The 19,747-nt window shown below is 33.3% G+C and overlaps 2 protein-coding genes across 3 annotated transcripts; both read left to right on the top strand.

The window, feature by feature from the left end:
• The first annotated feature begins 137 nt into the window (after positions 1 to 137).
• Positions 138 to 674, top strand: LOC121203688 (putative invertase inhibitor). The gene has a single exon (XM_041074127.1). The coding sequence runs from the start codon at positions 138 to 140 to the stop codon at positions 672 to 674; it is 537 nt and encodes a 178-aa protein (XP_040930061.1).
• A 13,363-nt stretch (positions 675 to 14,037) lies between these two features.
• Positions 14,038 to 18,429, top strand: LOC107953057 (nicotinamide adenine dinucleotide transporter 1, chloroplastic). 2 transcript variants are annotated; one of them, XM_016888283.2, is made up of 9 exons: positions 14,038 to 14,488; positions 14,584 to 14,679; positions 14,783 to 14,889; positions 16,323 to 16,371; positions 16,516 to 16,625; positions 17,221 to 17,315; positions 17,416 to 17,504; positions 17,598 to 17,692; positions 17,918 to 18,429. In XM_016888283.2, exons 1-9 carry the CDS (start codon positions 14,419 to 14,421, stop codon positions 18,152 to 18,154), a joined length of 948 nt encoding a protein of 315 aa, XP_016743772.1. In that variant the 5' UTR covers positions 14,038 to 14,418; the 3' UTR covers positions 18,155 to 18,429. The 2 variants fall into 2 exon arrangements, with proteins under 2 accessions (XP_016743772.1, XP_016743773.1); XM_016888284.2 differs by lacking the exon at positions 14,584 to 14,679 and having other exon boundaries at positions 14,041 to 14,527.
• Positions 18,430 to 19,747: the final 1,318 nt, after the last annotated feature.

Raw genomic sequence — 19,747 nt, 5'->3', positions numbered from 1 at the left:
ATTTTCCTCATAAATGAATTCCCATTCCTATCATTCTCAACAACACCACATCCATTTCATTTCCTTATAAATATTTCATTTCAAGCCCTAGCTTTCTCATTCTATTTCTCTGAAAACCAACATATTAAACTCCAAATATGAAGAATTTTCTCATTTCTTCTCTTGTTTTCTTCTACCTTATGCTTGTGTCAGTGAGGTCCGATGTTATCCAAGAAACTTGCGATAAAGCTGCAAGGGGTGATCCTCCTACTATAAGGTTGGACTTTTGTTTGTCAGCTTTTGAAGGGAATCCCAAAGCCAAATCAGCCACCAGTGTTGCGGATTTAGTTGAAATCTCCATTGAGACATCCATAGCTAATGCGACCAGCATGGGCTCCTTAATAACTAGCCTTTTGGATAAAAAAAGCATTGGAATATTTGCTAGGAATTGCTTGGAAGATTGCTCTGAGCTTTACTCTCTTGCAGTGTCTAATTTACGAAGAGGTGGGAAGGCTTTTGAGGGTAAGGATTTCGGAAGTGCTAATATAGAAATAACTGCTGCCATGGATGCACCAATCACTTGTGAAGACGGGTTCAAGGAGAAAGGGTTGGTGTCGTCATTGACAAAGGAAAACAAGAATTTTTTTCAGCTAACTGCTATCCCTCTTGTATTCATGAAAATGGTCCAGAAATGATGATAACACTTGTATCTTTATGTATTTATTGTCACTTCAATAATATTATATTTTTTCCTCATCAAAGTCTGGACTTTCTTGAAGATAATAAAGTGCTAGCTCACAATTCAAATTTATTAACAAATCCCCAATATAATTAATGTAGAATAAATCACTGTAATAATAAAATATAAAATTTAAATATTGAAGAGAAATTTAGTAGAAAAAAAAGTAAAAAATACAAAGAAAGTGCATTAAAAGAGAAGAAAGAATCATAGCACTACACCAAAACAGACTTTTAGCGGCGTTTGAAACGAAAACGCCGAAAAAAGTCAAATAGATCGAGCTTTAGCGGCGTTTTACCAAAACGCCGCTAAAAGGTTAAGCAAATGAGCTTCATTGGCAGTAGCGGCGTTTTTGGGAAAAAGCCGCTAAAATGTTAAGCAAAACGACGTCGTTTTTTATGAGCTTCAATGACATTAGCGGCGCTGCCCTAAAAACGCCGCAATAGCTCGCACTTTAGCGGCATTTTTGTAAAAAACGCCGCTATAGGTCTCCCCATTAGCGGCGTTTTCTAAAAATGCTGCTAATAGGTTAATCAAAGCGACGTCGTTTTAAATTAGCTTCAATTGCATTAGCAGCGCGTTACTAAAAACGTTGCAATACATCAATCTTTAACAGCATTTTTTTAAAAACGCCGCTAAAACATTAAGCAGATCCACGTCGTTTTGTTTGAACTTCAATGGCATTAGCGGCGTTTCTCGAAAAACGCCGCTAGAGTTTATGGGGCAGACACACTTTCTTTCTTTAAACAAAGTAAAAGACAACAAAATCATTACATTTTTGAGTTCTTTATTACTTAATATTAGGTGTTTATGGGTGCTAAATATAATATTTGTTTAAATATAATATCATATATTTTATATTTGTTTGAATTTATTTTTAGTAGGGTTTAAAATATAGGTTTAACATTTTGTTAAAGCTCACTAATACTTGCAAATGATTAACCTAAGTCTATTTTAAGTCCAATCATATTATATTTTTAATTTTTGTAATAATTATGTCATTTTAATTTAATATTTTTATTTATTTAATTTTTTTATATAGTTATCTTAATATTATTTTAATATTTATATTAGACTACTATTATACATTTAGTATAAATTTATTTTTTATAAATTATAAAATTACATAGTATATATATAAAATATTATGAAGTTGAAAACGGATTAGACTAAACTCAAGTATTAAATGTTTCAGTCTAACTTATTTTTTTAATGAATTTAAAATTTTCTATTTAAACTGATTTTTAAATTTAATATTTTTATAGGTTTAGGGGTTATGGGTTTAAGGGTTATGATTTAGGGTTGATGATTTATGTTTTATGATTTAGGGCTTGAGGTTTATAATTTAGAAGGTTAGGGGTTTAGGGTTTAAGGGTTAATGGTTAGTGGTTAGGATTAAGGGATGTATATGGGTTTAAGGTTTATGGGTTAGGTGTTAGGGGTTTATATGGGTTAAGAGGATAGAGGATAGGGGTTTAGTGTTTTAAAGTTTATTATTTGGGGTTTAGTGTTTAGGGTTTAAGATCTTAGTGTTTAGCGATATTAAGGTTTAAGGGTTATTTGGATATGGCTTAGGAGTTTAGGGGTTAAGGGTCAATGGTTTATGAATTATGTTTTGTTGTTTAGGGTTTAAGGGATAGAAGTTAGGGTTAAAGGTTATGGTTTATGATTTATACTTTAAAGGTTAATTAAGGTTTAGGGTTTAGTATTTATGGTTTAGGGTTTGGGGTTTATGGTTTATGGTTTATCATTTATGGTATAGGGTTAGGGTCTTAGCATTGTTCAAAGATTTAGGGGTTATGCTATCAGGGTTTAAGGTTAGGGTTTAAGCTGGTAAGCAATAAGATTTTATTTTTAGCATTTTAGGGTGTTAGTGTTTAGGATTTAGGGTTTAGAGTTTATGGTTACTTTTAGAGTTTAGGGGTTTAGGGTTTAGGAGTATACATGTTTAATATTTAAGGGTTATACCGGGTTATGGAGATTTAGGGTTTTGGGGTTTAGAGTTTGTGGATTGGGTTTTGTGGTTTATGATTTGGGGCTTAGGGTTTATGGTTTAGAATTTGAGGTTTGGGGTTTAGAGTTTGGAGTTTGGGGTTTAGAGTTTAATTTTGGAATTAAAAACTTAAAAAGTTAAAATTTAATATTTTAGTTACAAAGTTAAATAAAAAAATTTTAAAAAATGATAATCTCAGCAGGAAAATTTGAAATAAAAAAGCATAGAAAAATATATGTTAAAAATGAAAAAAATATTAAAATTGTGCATTAGTGGCGTTTTTTCAAAAACGCCACAAAAATGAGCTATAGTGGCGTTTGTAATAAAAAACGCCACTAAAAGTTGACCTATACCGGCGTTTTAAATAAAAACGCCGCAAATATTTGAGTTTTAATAGGTTAAACGGCATCGTTTTAATAGGTTTCCCAAAACAATGTTTCCCCTATACCCTCAATTTCCCCAAATCAAACCCTAAGTTGCTTTCCTCCATATTTCACCGATTCAAGGCCTGAGCTTGGTGTTTCTTCTCAATCAATCTTCCTTTCTTTTTTTAACTCTCTTTCTCTCTCAAATCCTCGATTCCACTTCACTCTCTAGATCTCCCCAGGTATTATTCAAACCTTTCTTACGTTTTTTTTTCTATTATTCTTTAAATTTATCATCTTTTCAGTTTGCACTTCTTTCTCGTTTGTATTTCATCTTAAAATTTGAAATTGTTGTAGAAATTCATTATCAATAATATGTCAAAATTTATGACTATTTTAACACAAACCAATCTGATGAGCCTTCATTGTTTATTCCCAAAAAGGGAATAATGAACTTTTAAAATTGTTTCTCCTTATAATGATCTTTTAAAATTGGAAATAGTATTTGACTTAATCTGCTAAAATAATGAACTTTTAAAATTGTTTCTCCTTATAAGTACATTACAACCACTTCCTCCTCAACCTTTGCATGATCATTTTGCAAGTTGTCATTCTAATGTCATGCTTGGCTTCTGCTTAGGTGGAAAAGACAACATTGTGAAACTTTGGGATGCTAAGACAGGAGAGAGCTTTGCTCGCTGTGAGTAAATATATTGGTGAAACTCATAGAAATGCTAACGATTTTAATTATTTTGAGAAATAATGCAAGTCTTTTGCAGTCATGACCATAAAAATACAGTACTTTGTGTCAGTTGGAACCAGAATGGGAATTGGGTGTTGACTGCTGCAAAGGATCAAACCATTAAGGTCACTATCCTTTTTCACCCTGCATTATTTAATTGATGGGAGTCTATATATATATATATATGGATTATTAAGTTGGTGTGTGACAATGCTAATTATCAGAGGCATTCAAACGTTTGAAACATTCAGTCTATAGACCTTGATGGGGTTAAACTCGAAGTTATAATCATTACGGCTGATAATACTATAAATGAACAGGACTTTTTACCCAAGAAAAATTATTATTTTATTGTATATTAATTTTTTTTTCATATTGAAATTCTTTTTATGATGTTCATCTATGAACATGGTCATCCGTTTTAATATATATAATACATGTGCAAGGTTCATTATGGTCATCCCTTTGTTGCCTTCCCTAAAGACATTATAGTCCCCTCTTTCTCTATTAGACCCTAGGGACTTGTTTTTAGTTGTGTTTGGAAACTTGGGTCGAATTCTGGCTTCATTTTAACACAAGTCTTTTGTCATTGCATCACTAACTCAATTGATAATTGGTCTATTTTAATTGACATAATTCGATAATATTAGGATAACACCTCCTTTGGCTTTGCTCCTCCCGAACAACATCATGGTTCCTCTTTCTCTTTTATACATTACTTAAAATTAATTAGATTATTTAATAATTAAAAATATTTATTCTACCCTCTATTCTTAAATTTTAAACATTTCAGTCAACTTTTCTTATCTACTTATCATATTCCGCACTTTTCTATTATAAAAAAAATTCTATTAGATTGTTTTTATTTTAGATTATCATAAAAAATTAATTCATTGAAAGTATTAATATTAATATTCAATGAATTTAATTTTTTCAACAATTTATCAAATAAAGCCTTAGTCACTTGAAAATCCAACAAATACAATCAATTCGTTTATTTGTTTATTAAAATTTTGGATGCTATAACTAATTAAGACTTAACTCGATTGGTATGAGCATTATTGTCAATACTAGAATACGTGGATTCAAGTGCATTAAAGCGCATTTTCCTCCCATCTATGTCAAACTTTAACATGATAGGCTAAAACCTCAATTAGCTTAAAATTTTACTTGTCTATACTAATTATAATGCTAAGTGTTTGATTGAGTTATAATATCCCTTTTTATAAAGTAATAAAATATTATTTCGAGTGTATTTTATTTTATTTTTATTTTTATTTTTATATAAAATTTAAAAATGGATTTAAACCTAAAATAATATGATTTTAAACATTTTATCTTTACTATTTTAACTAAAATTTTATTAGTTTTACATTAATATTTTATAGATATATTTATTACATAATTTGTTTTGCATGTGATGAATCTAATTTAACATAGTTTAATGTTCAACCAAATCACTAGTTATTCCCACTATGGCTAGTGATGTAGTTAATTGTAGTACATGAGAAATATAGGCCAGCCTCTTAATCTCCCTATATTTCCTATTCATTATATTTGCTTGAACTGAAATATATTTGGTGCTACTCTTATTATCTTCATCTTTTGTAGGTACTATCGAGCACCTAAATTAATATTTAGTGCAACTAAATACACCACAGCCATTAACATCTGTTCTAGGTACATGTTTTGTTGCTAAATTACTTAACTTATTTCTATGCATTTTTGCTTTAACTTACTTAAGAAATACAACTTTTTTTACTCCAGCCTCTGTTTGCTGGTGAGAGTGGAGTAGACCAGGTTGTTGAAAAACTAATTTGTCAGGTGAAAGGGGAACCAAACATATCTTACATCAGTTCTAGGTACTATCGAGCACGTGTTTCATTGCATACTTTTTTTGCTTATTTATATGCATTTTCACTTTCAATTACTTAACAAATACTATTTTTCTGACTCCAGCCTCTGTTTCCTGGTGAGAGTGGAGTAGACCAGCTTGTTGAAATTATTAAGGTACGTTTTAGTTCAAAATTCGCATAAATAATAGTTTCATCATGATGATTTTGAAAAAAATCATTTTACGTAGATATATGATTTGGTATGAAGTAATGATAAGTATGGTTTATAATTAGCTCATCTTGCTAAGATTGTTAATTGGTATGATATGCATTTGTGGTTGTTATAATTCGGCTCAAGTGAATTTAAGTATGGTTGTTGGATGTGTTTTGGGTATGGTTTATTATTGAATTACATTTTGACTGTAATTTGTTTATTTATTAGTTTGGGAAATGGCAGTGATGAGCTGTTTTATTTGGTTGATGATAGATAAATGAATACATATGTACTTATGTCATGAATTTTGGTGATTTGGGATGTAAAGGTCAAATTGTTATATATATGTATATATGTTATTGTATGTTCGGCTATGATATTTGACTATTTATGTTTGGTTTACGATGGCAAGAATGAATATGTTTTAACTGTTATATTGAAGTCATATTAAATGACTGAATATATATAAATTGATTTACTTGTGTATATGAAATTTCAGCATGATTTATAGCATATGAAATTGACATGTTTTGATTTGGCTAAATGACATGAAAAATGATTAATGTTAGTCAAGTGAGCAATGTATGAATTGGTTATGTTGCAAGTGAAATTTGGTTATTTAGATATGCTTGTATGTGTTTGTAAAATTTTACTTACTTAACCATGAGGTATAGTTCAACTTACAGTAATATGCGCATGTGGGATATCCTTTATGGGATAGAAAAACAAGCACACCCTTTATTTCATAACATTAATCAAATGTATGAATTGCAGCCCTTTAAATGTATGAATTACAGCCCTTTAAATAAACTTGAACCAGACCTGATTCTTGTAGCTTATTTATTATTTGAAGTATGAATAAGTATGAATAAGTTTTTATATTTGGTTCAACTTAATTATTATTTGATTCAACTTAAGTATGAATTAATTTTATTACCATGTAGCTTGCTTGTCCATTAAAATTACAACAATAACTGACCTTCTCTCCAACCTTATTTTAAATATTTTAAAGATTCAAAGTATATAGGCTGGAAACCTGACAGGTTGCCTTATATCGAGCTGTAAGATATAATGGATCCTCCCTAGGTGTAACAACGCACGTATGATGAATCTTAAAAAATTCAAAAAGACTTGAAAAAAGTTCTATCGAGCTCATTTATTATTGAATATTTATTACCATGTAGCTTGCTTGTCCATTAAAATTACAACAATAGCTGACCTTCTCTCCAACCTTATTTTAAATATTTTAAAGATTCAAAGTACATAGGCTGGAAACCTGACGGGTTGCCTTATATCGAGCTGTAAGATATAATGGATCCTCCCTAGGTGTAACAACGCCACGTATGATGAATCTTAAAAATTCAAAAAGACTTGAAAAAAGTTCTATCGAGCTCATTTACTATTGAATATTTATTACCATGGAGCTTGCTTGTCCATTAAAATTACAACAATAGCTGACTTTCTCTCCAACCTTATTTTAAATATTTTAAAGATTCAAAGTATATAGGCTAGAAACCTGACGGGTTGCCTTATATCGAGCTGTAAGATATAATGGATCCTCCCTAGGTGTAACAACGCCACGTATGATGAATCTTAAAAAATTCAAAAAGACTTGAAAAAAGTTCTATCGAGCTTATTTACTATTGAATATCTATTACCAAGTAGCTTGCTTGTCCATTAAAATTACAACAATAGCTGACCTTCTCTCCAACCTTATTTTAAATATTTTAAAGATTCAAAGTATATAGGCTGGAAACCTGACGAGTTGCCTTATATCGAGCTGTAAGATATAATGGATCCTCCCTAGGTGTAACAACGCCACGTATGATGAATCTTAAAAAATTCAAAAAGACTTGGAAAAAGTTCTATCGATCTCATTTACTATTGAATATTTATATAACCTTAATTTATTTCCAATTTACTTATAAAAATTAAACTACGATTCTTTTTTGATATTATTATATTCAAATTACTATTTTTTTATATTAATAATGTTTGATTTTAATATTTAATATTTTTAGATGTCTTTAAAAGTTATAACTAATTTTTATCAAAATAGTATTAATATTGATCATTACTTAAATAAATTACATAACTTACATAATTTACATAACTCACATAACGTACATAACAACTTACATAACTTAACTAATACATGTAGTTTAATCTAATAATTTCCTTAAAAGCATATAGTTTAAAGTTCAAATTTCATAACTTACATAATCTACATAACTTACATAAAACATAAAAATATATCATATCAAGACTTACATAATAAACAACTTACCCGTGTAACTTATTGCCAACTTTAGACTTCAACAACTACGAAATGCATAGGACTTAGATGAATTTCTCAAGGGCAAGCAACGAGTATCAAAATGGAGTGCAATCTTTTTTAGATTTTGCATTTCACAATTCAAGCCAAGAGAATATGATTCTTTGCCCGTGTAAGAAGTGTGGCAATATCTATTGGTATTATCGTGAAGTTGTCTACGAACATCTAATTGTTGATGGCTTCATTCGGGGGTATAAAAAATTGATTTTCCATGGAGAGTGTACACCTAGTGGAGCCTCTTCGACGATTAATCCGGGTTATCTTTATAGTGGTTACCGTCAGTATGTTAGAGAATATGACATGGAAGGTATGATGCGGGATGCATTTAATATGCGGAGTGAAGGTTTCCAATTATTTCCACCAAACTATGTTGCATCCGATGATTATAATATCGGTGGGAATACTTTTATGGAAACGAGAAGAAGTGTACCGGATAAACAACCGAATGAAGAAGTGGCGAAGTTCTACACGTTACTTGGTGAAATGAATGAAGAACTTTATGAGGGATCAAAATTTTTGAAAATGTCATTCTGTATTCGCCTTTTCCACTTAAAATGTTTAGGAGGGTAGACCGAAAACTCTTTGACAATGCTATTAGAGCTCTTGAGAGAAATGTTCCCGTTTGCAAAAATCCCTCAATCATGTAAAGATATGAAGAAAGTGATAAAAGATTTGGGCCTTGGGTACAACAAAATTCATAGTTGCCCAAATGATTGCATGTTGTATTGGGGTGATTGGAGAAATCAACAGTCTTGTCATGTTTGCGGTAAATCTCGTTGGATGAATAGAGATGCAGGAGATATTAATGAGGATGAATATGGGCCACAGTCAATAAGGAAGCCGAACAAGATTTTGCGATATTTCCCGCTAATCCCAAGGCTTCAAAGGCTATTCATGTCGTCAAAGATAGCCGAGTTTATGACGTGGCATCATGATCAACGAACAGATGATGGATTATTAAGGCATCCTGCAGATTCTTTAGCATGGAAATCATTTGACAATAAATTTCCAAGCTTTGCAAGTGATCCTCGGAGTGTAAGGCTCGGGTTAGCATCTGACGGATTTAATCCTTTTAAAATCATGAGCACCTCGTACAGTACTTGGCCTGTGGTCATTTTTCCTTATAATTTGCCTCCATGGCTCTACATGAAGCAATCTTCTTTGATATTATTTATGATTATCCCCGGAGAGAAAGGCCCCGGAAATGATATTGACATATATCTGCAGCCACTTATTAAAGAGTTAAAACAATTATGGGCGAGTGTTAAGACATATGATGTATTGAGAAATGAGAACTTTTACTTACGTGCTGCTTTGCTGTGGACAATTAATGATTTCCCGGCACATGCGAATTTATCTGGTTGGAGTACCAGAGGACGTTATGCTTGTCCTTATTGTGCTGCTCAAACATGTTCACAGTGGTTATATAATGGGAAGAAGTTCTGCTATATAGGGCATCGTCGGTGGTTAGATGAAAATCATAGCTATAGATTTTAGAGGGCTTTATTTGACGGTACTAAAGAGTTGAAAAAAGCTCCTGAGCAGACCATTAGATCTGAAATCTTATTCATGTTAAAAGATATGGATTTCAGTTACGGGAAGCTGAATCAACCATCTAACAAGCAAACAAATAAACGATCGAGGGATGAATCTGATGATGAATCTGACGAGGAGGATGACCCTAATGAGGCGGACTTGTGGAAGAAAAGAAGTATTTTTTTTAGTTGCCTTATTGGGAGCATCACATATTACGCCACAATCTTGATGTGATGCATATTGAGAAGAATGTCTGCGAGAACATCATCCAGACAATTTTGAACATCGATGGTAAATCAAAAGATAATCTTCAGAGTCGATTTGATTTAGTTCACATGGGAATTAGGCATGATCTTCATCCCCAAGTACTTCCTAATGGAAAATATTGGTTGCCGCCTACAATTTTTGCAATGTCAAAGGAAGAGAAAGAAATGTTCTGCACGGTGTTGAAGGATATAAAGGTTCCGGATGCGTATGCATCAAATATATCTCGATGTGTAAGTCTTAAAGATCGAAGACTATATTCATTAAAATCACATGACTATCATATCTTGATGCAAGATCTACTTCCAGTTGCTTTACGGTGCTGTATGTCAAAGAAGGTAACGTCCTATATAATTGAACTGTCCAATATAATGAAAGCAATTTGTGGCAAAGTTCTAAATGTTGAAGAACTTGAAAAAGTACAAGATCGAGCCACTTTGACATTATGCAATTTGGAGAAGATCTTTCCACCTTCCTTCTTCACTATTATGGCGAACCTTGTCATTCATCTCCTTTGTGAAGCAATAATTGGTGGGTCGATTTTCTATCGTTGGATGTATCCAATTGAAAGGTGCTAATTTATTTTAAAGGCATTCACCTTTATACCTATAGTTACCAGTTTTGATAATGTTGTATATGGTGTTTAGGTTCCTAAGCAAACTGAAGTCTTATTGCCGTGGCAGAGGAGTGTATGACATTCTGTTCTAGATATTTAGAAGATGTTGAAACAAGATTGAATAGACCAAGTAGAAATGCCGGACTCAATGATCCTATCTTGGCCGAAACTTATTTATTTCAAAGTTATGGAAAACCAATCGGCAAAGTTGAAATTGTAGAATTAGATGACCGATCTTGGATACAAGCACATAGATATGTTCTTTTCCACTATGATGCACTTGAACAATTACGCAAGTAAGTTCTAGAATATGATAAATATTCATCTTTTTTTGATTTGTTTATTTTTTAACGAATTAAACATGTTTTTAACATAATGAGTACAAACAAGTCTTAAGATCTCGTTCACGCTCACGAAGATTACAACATCGCGAGATTAATAGGTTATTCACAGAACTTTTCGTGAATGGTTAAGCCAAACGGTATGCAACTCAACATTTTATTGACAAATAATAATGTTTTCTCATAACATTTACAATTACTCAATTTACTTTTGATTCAATAGGTTTGGAGTGGGAATGTCGTTAATGACGAAGTTAAATGGCTTTCCCAAGGTCCGGATCGAGTAGTAAAAAGATATAGTGGCTTCATCATTAATGGATTCAGATTTCATACCAAATATCGTGAGAGATTGAGGAGAACTCAAAATTGTGGAGTAGTTGTTAATTCTTTAATTACAAGTTACGCTAGTGCTAGGGACAGTAATCCTGTCGAGGGAAATGTGGAGTATTACGGACTTCTAACCGACATTATTGAGTTGGATTACTATGGAAAATGGAAAGTTGTCTTATTTCGATGTGATTGGGCTGATGCTAATACTGCTCGCGGAATTAAAAATGATCAGTTTGGTTTTACAATGGTGAATTTCTCTCGATTAATTCACACTGGAGAACATTTGATAGACGAGTCGTATGTATTTTCTTCTCAAGTTAAACAAGTTTTTTACTAGAAAGATCCAATTGATGAGGGTTGGTACGTTGTACTCCGAAACACCCCTAGAGACTTATTTGACATGGGGAATGGAAGTAGAGATGACATCGTTGAAAGATCAGAAACTTTGCCTTTTCCAGAACAAAACTTAAATGAAAATATCCCTAGTACTAGTACACAATTTCAATGGGTTCGTCGGGATGTGGACGAAGATATTTATGATTTATGATGTAGTAAGATTTTATGATTTTTTATTTATATGTAATGTTATAATTTTAACATTGGTCATGTTATATAATTTAACTATTTTATATTTACTATTGTTGTTATTTCCTACTAAAATTTTAACTATTTTATGTGTTGCAGGAAAAATGCCTAGAAGAAGATTAAAATATCTTAGTATTGTACAGAATACTACAAATTCGGAAGAAGTAAGTACTGAACAGCAGGCAGTTGTTGGATCTTCAAGCGAGCCGGAGACACTTGACGAGTCTGTGGAATTTCAAAGTAATGTTAAGTTTATTTTACAAATTGTATTAAATTTTATTACTGATTTATTTTTAAATTTCAATATAGTAATAATATATTATTTTTTAGCTGAAAATGGTGGGACGCGCAGAGGTCGAGGACGTACGCTCCTAACAGATTTATATAACTTAAATTTTGTTGAGCGTGTCAAAGTAACTAGAAACAGCCATGGTCAGCCTGTTGGACAAGAAGCTCGACTTTTAGCAGGCTATTTGGGCATTATAGCACGAAATGCCAATATGTTGCCCATCAACTACGAATCATGGCATAACATGCCTGATAGCAATAAAAATCAAGCTCTCTCTAATATTAAGGTAACAAAATGTTAATGTAATTTATAATACTTTGGTTTAAGTTTCATTTATATTTAATTCCTAAACTTGTGTTTTTTAGGAGATGTTTGCTTTAGAGGTCTCTGATGCCTATATCAAGAAGGCATTGGGTAAAAAATGGAGAGACCATAAAAGCAGTTTGAAAAAATAATATTTTAAAAAACCCATAAGCCTCGAAGAAAAATTGCAAAATGTCCCACCGGGAATGTTGAGGTACCAATGGGAAGATGCGATTCGATTTTGGAATTCGAAGAAATGAGAGGTATTATGTACTTGCAAACTCTTATAAATTTTTCGGTTTATAGTATTTACTATATACGTAATAATAATTTCATTATGTAGGACCGTGAGCGAGTTGGAACAAGCAGCAGGCAAAAACAAAAATTTACGCACACGGCAGGGTCGAGAAATTTTGCTTGTGTAGCTTAGGCCGCGGTACTATGGATTTATTAATTCTATCAAGTATTAATGACTTTTTACTATTAAATAATATGTTTACTACTATATTGTAGGAAGCCTCGTCTGGTCAAAAAGTTGGACGCCTTCAGCTTTTGACATTACGCACAGGAAAAAAGATGGAACTCCGATGACATCTGAGGCTGCAGAAATTATGGTATATTTACTTAATAAAATTTGATTCATTATAAATATTTATAATATTTAATTATAATGTTTTAATTCGTTGTTTTTATTAGTTTAATTTAAATAATGTTATGTTGTATTCCTTTTTATTGTATATTTCGTTTCTAACTCTTTGACTGATTTATTAGGAGAAACTAAAAGATAATAAGGCAGAGTATGAAGCGACTGCTTCGACTGATAGTTCTGTTAATTTTGAGGATATTGATAACAGAATTATTAATGGAGTTTTGGGTCTTGAAAGGTATGGTCGGGTTTGATTTCAAGGACCTGGTGTTAACCCGACCCAATATTTTGGATCCACCTCGCACCAATACATGCCTTCTGGGAGTCAAAGTCAAGCTGAAGTTCAGAGGCTAAAAGATCAAACAGTTCAGATACAAGCTAGCACAGATGAGCAAATTTCTCAACTTAGAGCGGAGGCAGCAGCGCGGGAGGCGGAGGCAGCAGCGAGGGAGGCGGAACAGAACAGAAAATACAATGAACTCCAGCTACAGCTTCAATCTATGATGACTATGTTTCAGTAATTTCAAAATCCGTCATATTAGACATTTGTTTTCTGGTAACTTTTAACATTATTGTAAGAATATTTTGAATATTCATTTACAATTTATATAATATATTTTTCGTATAATTTTGTATTATTATTTGCGGGTTTTGGTTGGATTTCATGGTATATTTGCTATTTTTGATTGAATTTCTTGTAGTAGGGTTGAATATAGGTGCAAAAATACATATTGCAAAACTGAACAAATTAACGGCATTTTTTATAAAAGCACAAATATTAAAAACAAATAACCACCAATCTCAAATATAAATCATAAAATCTAACCTCAAATAAAACATTGAAAGAGTTTATTAAGAAATAAGAATTGTGATCAAGGAATGTGCATGTATTATAACGTTATTTTTATTTTATTTGACTCAGAAGTGGGTGAGAGGTCTTTTGATTGGATTGGGTCCCCAAGTTTGGCGAGTCGTCCGGCTGAGAACTGATAGGTTGATGATAGCCGGACAAAAGGCCTCACCTTTTAAAATTCGAAGACCGAAACTTTCTCTCTCTCTCTCTCTCTTACCAAATCCCATGGGCAATTTCTCGATCTCATCCCATCCCCTTATTCCAACGACCAAGGACGAACCCTAACTTGGGCGTTTCGACTCGGTTTTTCTCAAGCTAACGCAGCTCCCACCCGAGATCTTTATCCTCTGGCAATGCCACTCTGGTTCTCCGCCATATCCCTCTCGATAGAGGACTCCTTTAGTTTGCCTAGAACCTTCCCCTCTTTTCAGATTTATTTAATAAGTTCAAGAAATGACCAACGATTCCCAGCCCCCTAATTCCAGGAGTCTCCTTTGCAATGCCGGTGCTGGCGCTGCCGCCGGTATCTCAATTATTTCCTGCCTCCTCCCCTCCCCAACCTGTAAGCCGTTATCTCAATAGCTGAATTTTGATTTCTTCTTCTTTTTTCACGCGTAGGTGTTATTGCTGCAACATTCGTGTGTCCTTTAGATGTTATAAAGACGAGATTACAAGTTCATGGGTTGCCAAAGCTTGGTAACTCAACCATTAGACGTATGTAATACTGGTTTACTTTCATATCATTTGATTTAAACAAAAATTAATAAAGAAATGTTCTTTTTTCTTTTCTTACTCTTCTTTTTAATTATTTGATCAGGTAGTCTTATAGTTGGTAGCTTGGAACAAATATTTCAGAAGGAAGGCTTGCGTGGCATGTACCGTGGACTTGCTCCTACTGTACTCGCTTTACTTCCGAATTGGGCTGTAAGTTGTGTATTCCCTGTTTCTAGTTTAGGATGTTTCAATTCTATTTAAGTCAATGGTCTAAAGAATGAAGTGGAATACTTGTTGGTTCTTTGTTGATCCTAAAATTTATATCTTGGTACCGTTCTCTTGAGTGTGAGAAGTAGATTTGGATTTTGGGGCCTTGTTGCGTGATCAGCTGATTATTTAATTAAAGAAACCATCCTTTTGCATATTTGCGTTATTAAAAGATGAGTGTTTATTTGTTCTGATTCTTTTTATGTGCCCCCGCTCCCAAACTTATCTGAAGATAAAGGTTTTAAACTTCCACGCTGTCTCCTGTCCTAATATTTTCACTTTCAATAGTCTCATTTACAACTTGGGTAAAGTCACATTTTGCATATAGATAAAGAAACAAACTGCCCCTTTTCAACGATGCAATTATGCTCTAGGCCGAGTTAGACTAAGAAAAGAAAGGATTTTTTTTTATAGTTCCCACACCTGTTTTCTTTGCTTTCCACCTCCCATTTTTATAGCATGTATGCCAGGTTTAATTTATTGCTTAAAATTTTACAAAATACATGGAAATAGCCTTATTGAAAGAATGTAAAGTTGGGGCAGAAGTTTTCACATCCAACACATTTAAAATTCTGATGCTTTTTATTACCTTTATGCTATGTTTGGTAGGAGTACTATATTTTAAGCATGTTTTGGTATATGAGTGAGCAGTAAACTAATTTAATTGGTAATATTTAGCTATTCCTGTGACTTATTTTTAGCAAAGAGAAGGAAAAATTTTCACTTATTTTGAAGAGGTCTTAATTTTTACAAGAGTTTTTACTCATCTTTCGAATTTCAAATTTAAATTTGTATTAACTATTCTTTATTTTATATCTAACTATTGTAATACATATGTAATAAATAAACATTTTCCTCATGTTATTACACTAGTACCCAAATGACTCACTAGTAACTTCTGATAGCATAAAATTTAAGGTGCCTGTTTGAATACTTTTTGAGTAAATTATTTAAACAAGCAGTGTATTATAGCAGTTGTTTTGTTTTATTCAGTAATTGTTCTAAATTCAAGCGGGAGAAGCAAAATTTTATTTGCTATTGAAGAGTTAGGTATCCAATCACAAGGTTGAGTTATAACTGTAAAAACATGGTTTCTTTCTCCATGCGAAATACTGAATCACTAGTCAACAAGATAATTAGTGCAGATGTTAATACACTGTTTTGGAGAAGGTTAGATTCTTTTAGGATTTATGGTTGAAGTAATTCAAATAGCAACCCTAGCTAACTTATCAGATTTCTGTGGATGCTTTTATTATTCTGTAATAAAGTATTCCCTTAATGCAGATGTGTAACACAACCTTGGTTATTGAGTTTAGGTCTTTTTTCTTCTCTCTCTTATTAACCCTTTTTGGTGTTTGCTTGAATTGATGTTGCAGGTATATTTTACAATGTATGAGCAGCTCAAAGACTGTCTATGTTCTAACGGTCAGTGCTTCTAGCTCATAAGATTCATAATTTCAGTCTTAATTGGACCATCTGTCTTCCTTTTAGATTTTCGTTTTTATACTTGTCATCTTGCATATGTTCTTTTTAATTTCTGACATATTTCTCCTTTGGGTGCATGTTAAGATGGGAAGCACCAACTCTCTGTAGGTGCTAACATGCTAGCTGCATCTGGTGCTGGAGCGGCAACAACCTGTTTCACAAATCCTCTTTGGGTTGTGAAGACAAGACTTCAAGTGAGTATCTTAAGTTTATACTTTATATTTTACTATGTAATGACATATGATGAAAGAAATAAAATTTCTAGATAGCATAGCATGCTCTATGCCGCAATAGTGGCTTATATTAAATTTCCAAGTTATATTGCCTGTTATTGCTTGGCAGCTATAGTTTGTTACAGGATATAGAAACTATCATCTGTATTTTCTCTTTCGTTGCTTGTGATAATTACCTCTGTTCGCACTGCTTACCAACCCTAAAAAGTTTAAAGAACTGGGAAGTCCATACCAGACTCAAGTAATAACCCTTTTGAAGGAGCAGAAATGTAATGCAAAAGAAGAGAGAGAAAAGATCTGAGGACACAGATGGTTTATTCACACACAAGAAAGAAACTGCACGCATCAAGTGGATGGATGACTGATTAGTATTATTTAGGCTGTGTGGTTTGCCTTTATGGGTAATAGATTGTTTTGTGGTGATATATTTTGTATCTATAATCTAGGTGTACCATATGCGTGGTTTGATTTTTTCTATAACTGTATTATGCTGCTATTTAAAGATAATAGATTTAGAGCTGTTATGCATTAATATCTGTCACCTTTGTTTTTGTAGACTCAAGGAATGAGAGCTGGAGTGGTTCCCTATAGGGGTACATTTTCTGCTTTGAGGAGAATAGCTCGTGAGGAGGGTATTCGGGGCCTATACAGGTATTGAAGCACCATTCAAAAGCAATTGATAAATTCTTCTGTTTTCCAAGCGAATGTTTTTTTACTGGAACTTGATGTCAGATTTTTGCATGATGAACAGTGGTCTTGTCCCCGCATTAGCTGGTATTAGTCATGTTGCCATTCAGTTTCCAACTTACGAGAAGATCAAATGCTATTTAGCGAACCAAGGTTAATAATCTACATCTTTTAACTATTAAAAATCTACATTTTTTAAGTATTATTACTTATTAAATATATTTTAACTTAATGGGGCCTTAGCAGATAACACTCCAATGGATAAACTTGGTGCACGTGATGTTGCTGTTGCGTCATCAGTTTCCAAAATATTTGCATCCACATTGACTTACCCACATGAGGTATGATGGATGATTGTTTACAGCTCATTTCTGCTGAGTAAGGCTGCATTGCACTTTCCATGTAAAAGATTGGAAGAGGGGGGGGGGGGGGGGGAGATATGGGTAGCATGTTTTGATTGCTGTGACCATGTTTTCTTGTGTGCCCAAAGGCATTGCCTAGTTTGAGAGCTACATTTAAATATGTTTTCTAGTGTCTGTTTAGTTATGGATTCTTGCATGATATAGGTGGTACGTTCAAGGCTTCAGGAACAGGGACATCACTCTGAGAAACGCTATTCTGGTGTGGTTGATTGCATCAGAAAAGTATTTCAGCAAGAAGGCTTTGCTGGATTCTACCGTGGGTGTGCAACGAATCTTCTCAGGACCACACCTGCAGCTGTTATCACATTCACCAGCTTTGAGATGGTTCATCGATTTCTTGTCAATCTTTTCCCTTCTGATCCACAGCCTCACACTTTATAAGGGTGCATCATGCTCAACCAAGGATATAGGCACTTGTCTCCTGGCATATGGCCCGGCAGCAATGCATCCTCTTGGTAGTGATACATTGTCACAGTTTGTATTCTTCTGGTAGCCTTTTAGCGAATATTCATTCCGTCTTCATTTCCTCGTCCTCTGAGATCAAAGCTTCCGAGGAAGGTGTGGACGTGTTATACTGACAGTGATAATGATGAAAATCATACTTTTTTAATATATTCATAAAAAAAAAAACTAGGTAGATAAGTACAATTACTTAAGTGACTTGGGTTGGCTTGATTTGATGTAACTTCTTTTATTTATTTATTTTATCGCTAGTATTTCGCCATAATGATTTGCCTAAGGTCAGCTAATTTGAAGAAATTGGAATTTTCTTGCTTGGCCCTTTAGGGAAGGATCTTGCAACGTGGGTGCCACTGTTCATCACATGGTTGCTTTGCCTATGCCTCGTTGTTCCTCAGATTCTAGTTCTGTCGTCCACCACATGGTGCAAATTTGGGCTTAGCTTGTTGCATGATCTGATTATTTGGGTTCACTTTTAGTCCTTGGTTAATTATTAGGTCGGGCCCCATCTCCCAACATAAACCGTAATCAATTTTGTCTGAATGGATCTTTGGGCTTTTGTTCTGAAGTCTAAGTTAAGCTAAGCTACCCAAAGTCCCAAACTTCCTTCACAAAGCACAAAAGCATTCAAACACATGTTTGATTTCACAGCAAGTATAAGGAATTTTGGATGGGGATCCCAATTTGCAAGGATAAGAATAGTTGGGATAGGGATTTTGAGATGTAACATTTCACCCAATCACTAAGGAAATTAGACCATTCAACTCCAAGAGTAACGATAATGCTTGGCTTTAAATACCAAGTAGTACTATAAATTGTTTTTGGTTTTAGCAAAGCCAAGATTCTAGTCTAAGCTCGTTGACTCCCATTCAATATAAATTTCCTCTGATTGCAAAAGTAGACCCACTAGTATGAGAGAATGCATTAGTCATGATGCTTTGATCTTGTATATGTTAGCCACTCCAACTTCTAACTTTAGCCTACATATATCTAAATCAAACAAACTTGATAAATAAAAATGTCTAATCACTCATAAAGTAGTAGGATCTATCTTGTTAGTTGATGTTTGATTAGATACTCACCCATTTGCAGCAAATGCGTATTCAGATTAGAATGTGGTTCTATGCTCTTAAAATGCACTCCACCCTAAAACTCTAGGACCATGATGTGGTTGATTAATATAGGAATCAAACCTCTTACATCTCCATCTCAATGCCAGTTATAAGTGTAGTAATAAAGCTGAAAGTGGGCATAATTTGACAACTCATTAACCTTATTATAAGGGGATCCCTAGAGCTTCATCTTCTCATAGGAAGACTAAGACAACTTAGAGGCCCCTAATTAGTGCCTTTCTCAACAGCATGCATGCATGCATTTTTTTTCCTTATTTTTCGGGACAATTAAGTTACGAAAAAGAACCAAAAATTCAAGACAGTTCATTTGTAGACGTTACATGTCATTAACAGTTCATAACATCACTTTAACACATGGGATTGGAGTTCAAAAAATAAAAAG

Source organism: Gossypium hirsutum, chromosome A07, assembly GCF_007990345.1.
Source record: "Gossypium hirsutum isolate 1008001.06 chromosome A07, Gossypium_hirsutum_v2.1, whole genome shotgun sequence".
Taxonomy (NCBI): domain Eukaryota; kingdom Viridiplantae; phylum Streptophyta; class Magnoliopsida; order Malvales; family Malvaceae; genus Gossypium; species Gossypium hirsutum.
The sequence above is the reverse complement of the archived record's forward strand: the minus strand, read 5'-3'. Positions and strand labels throughout refer to the sequence as shown.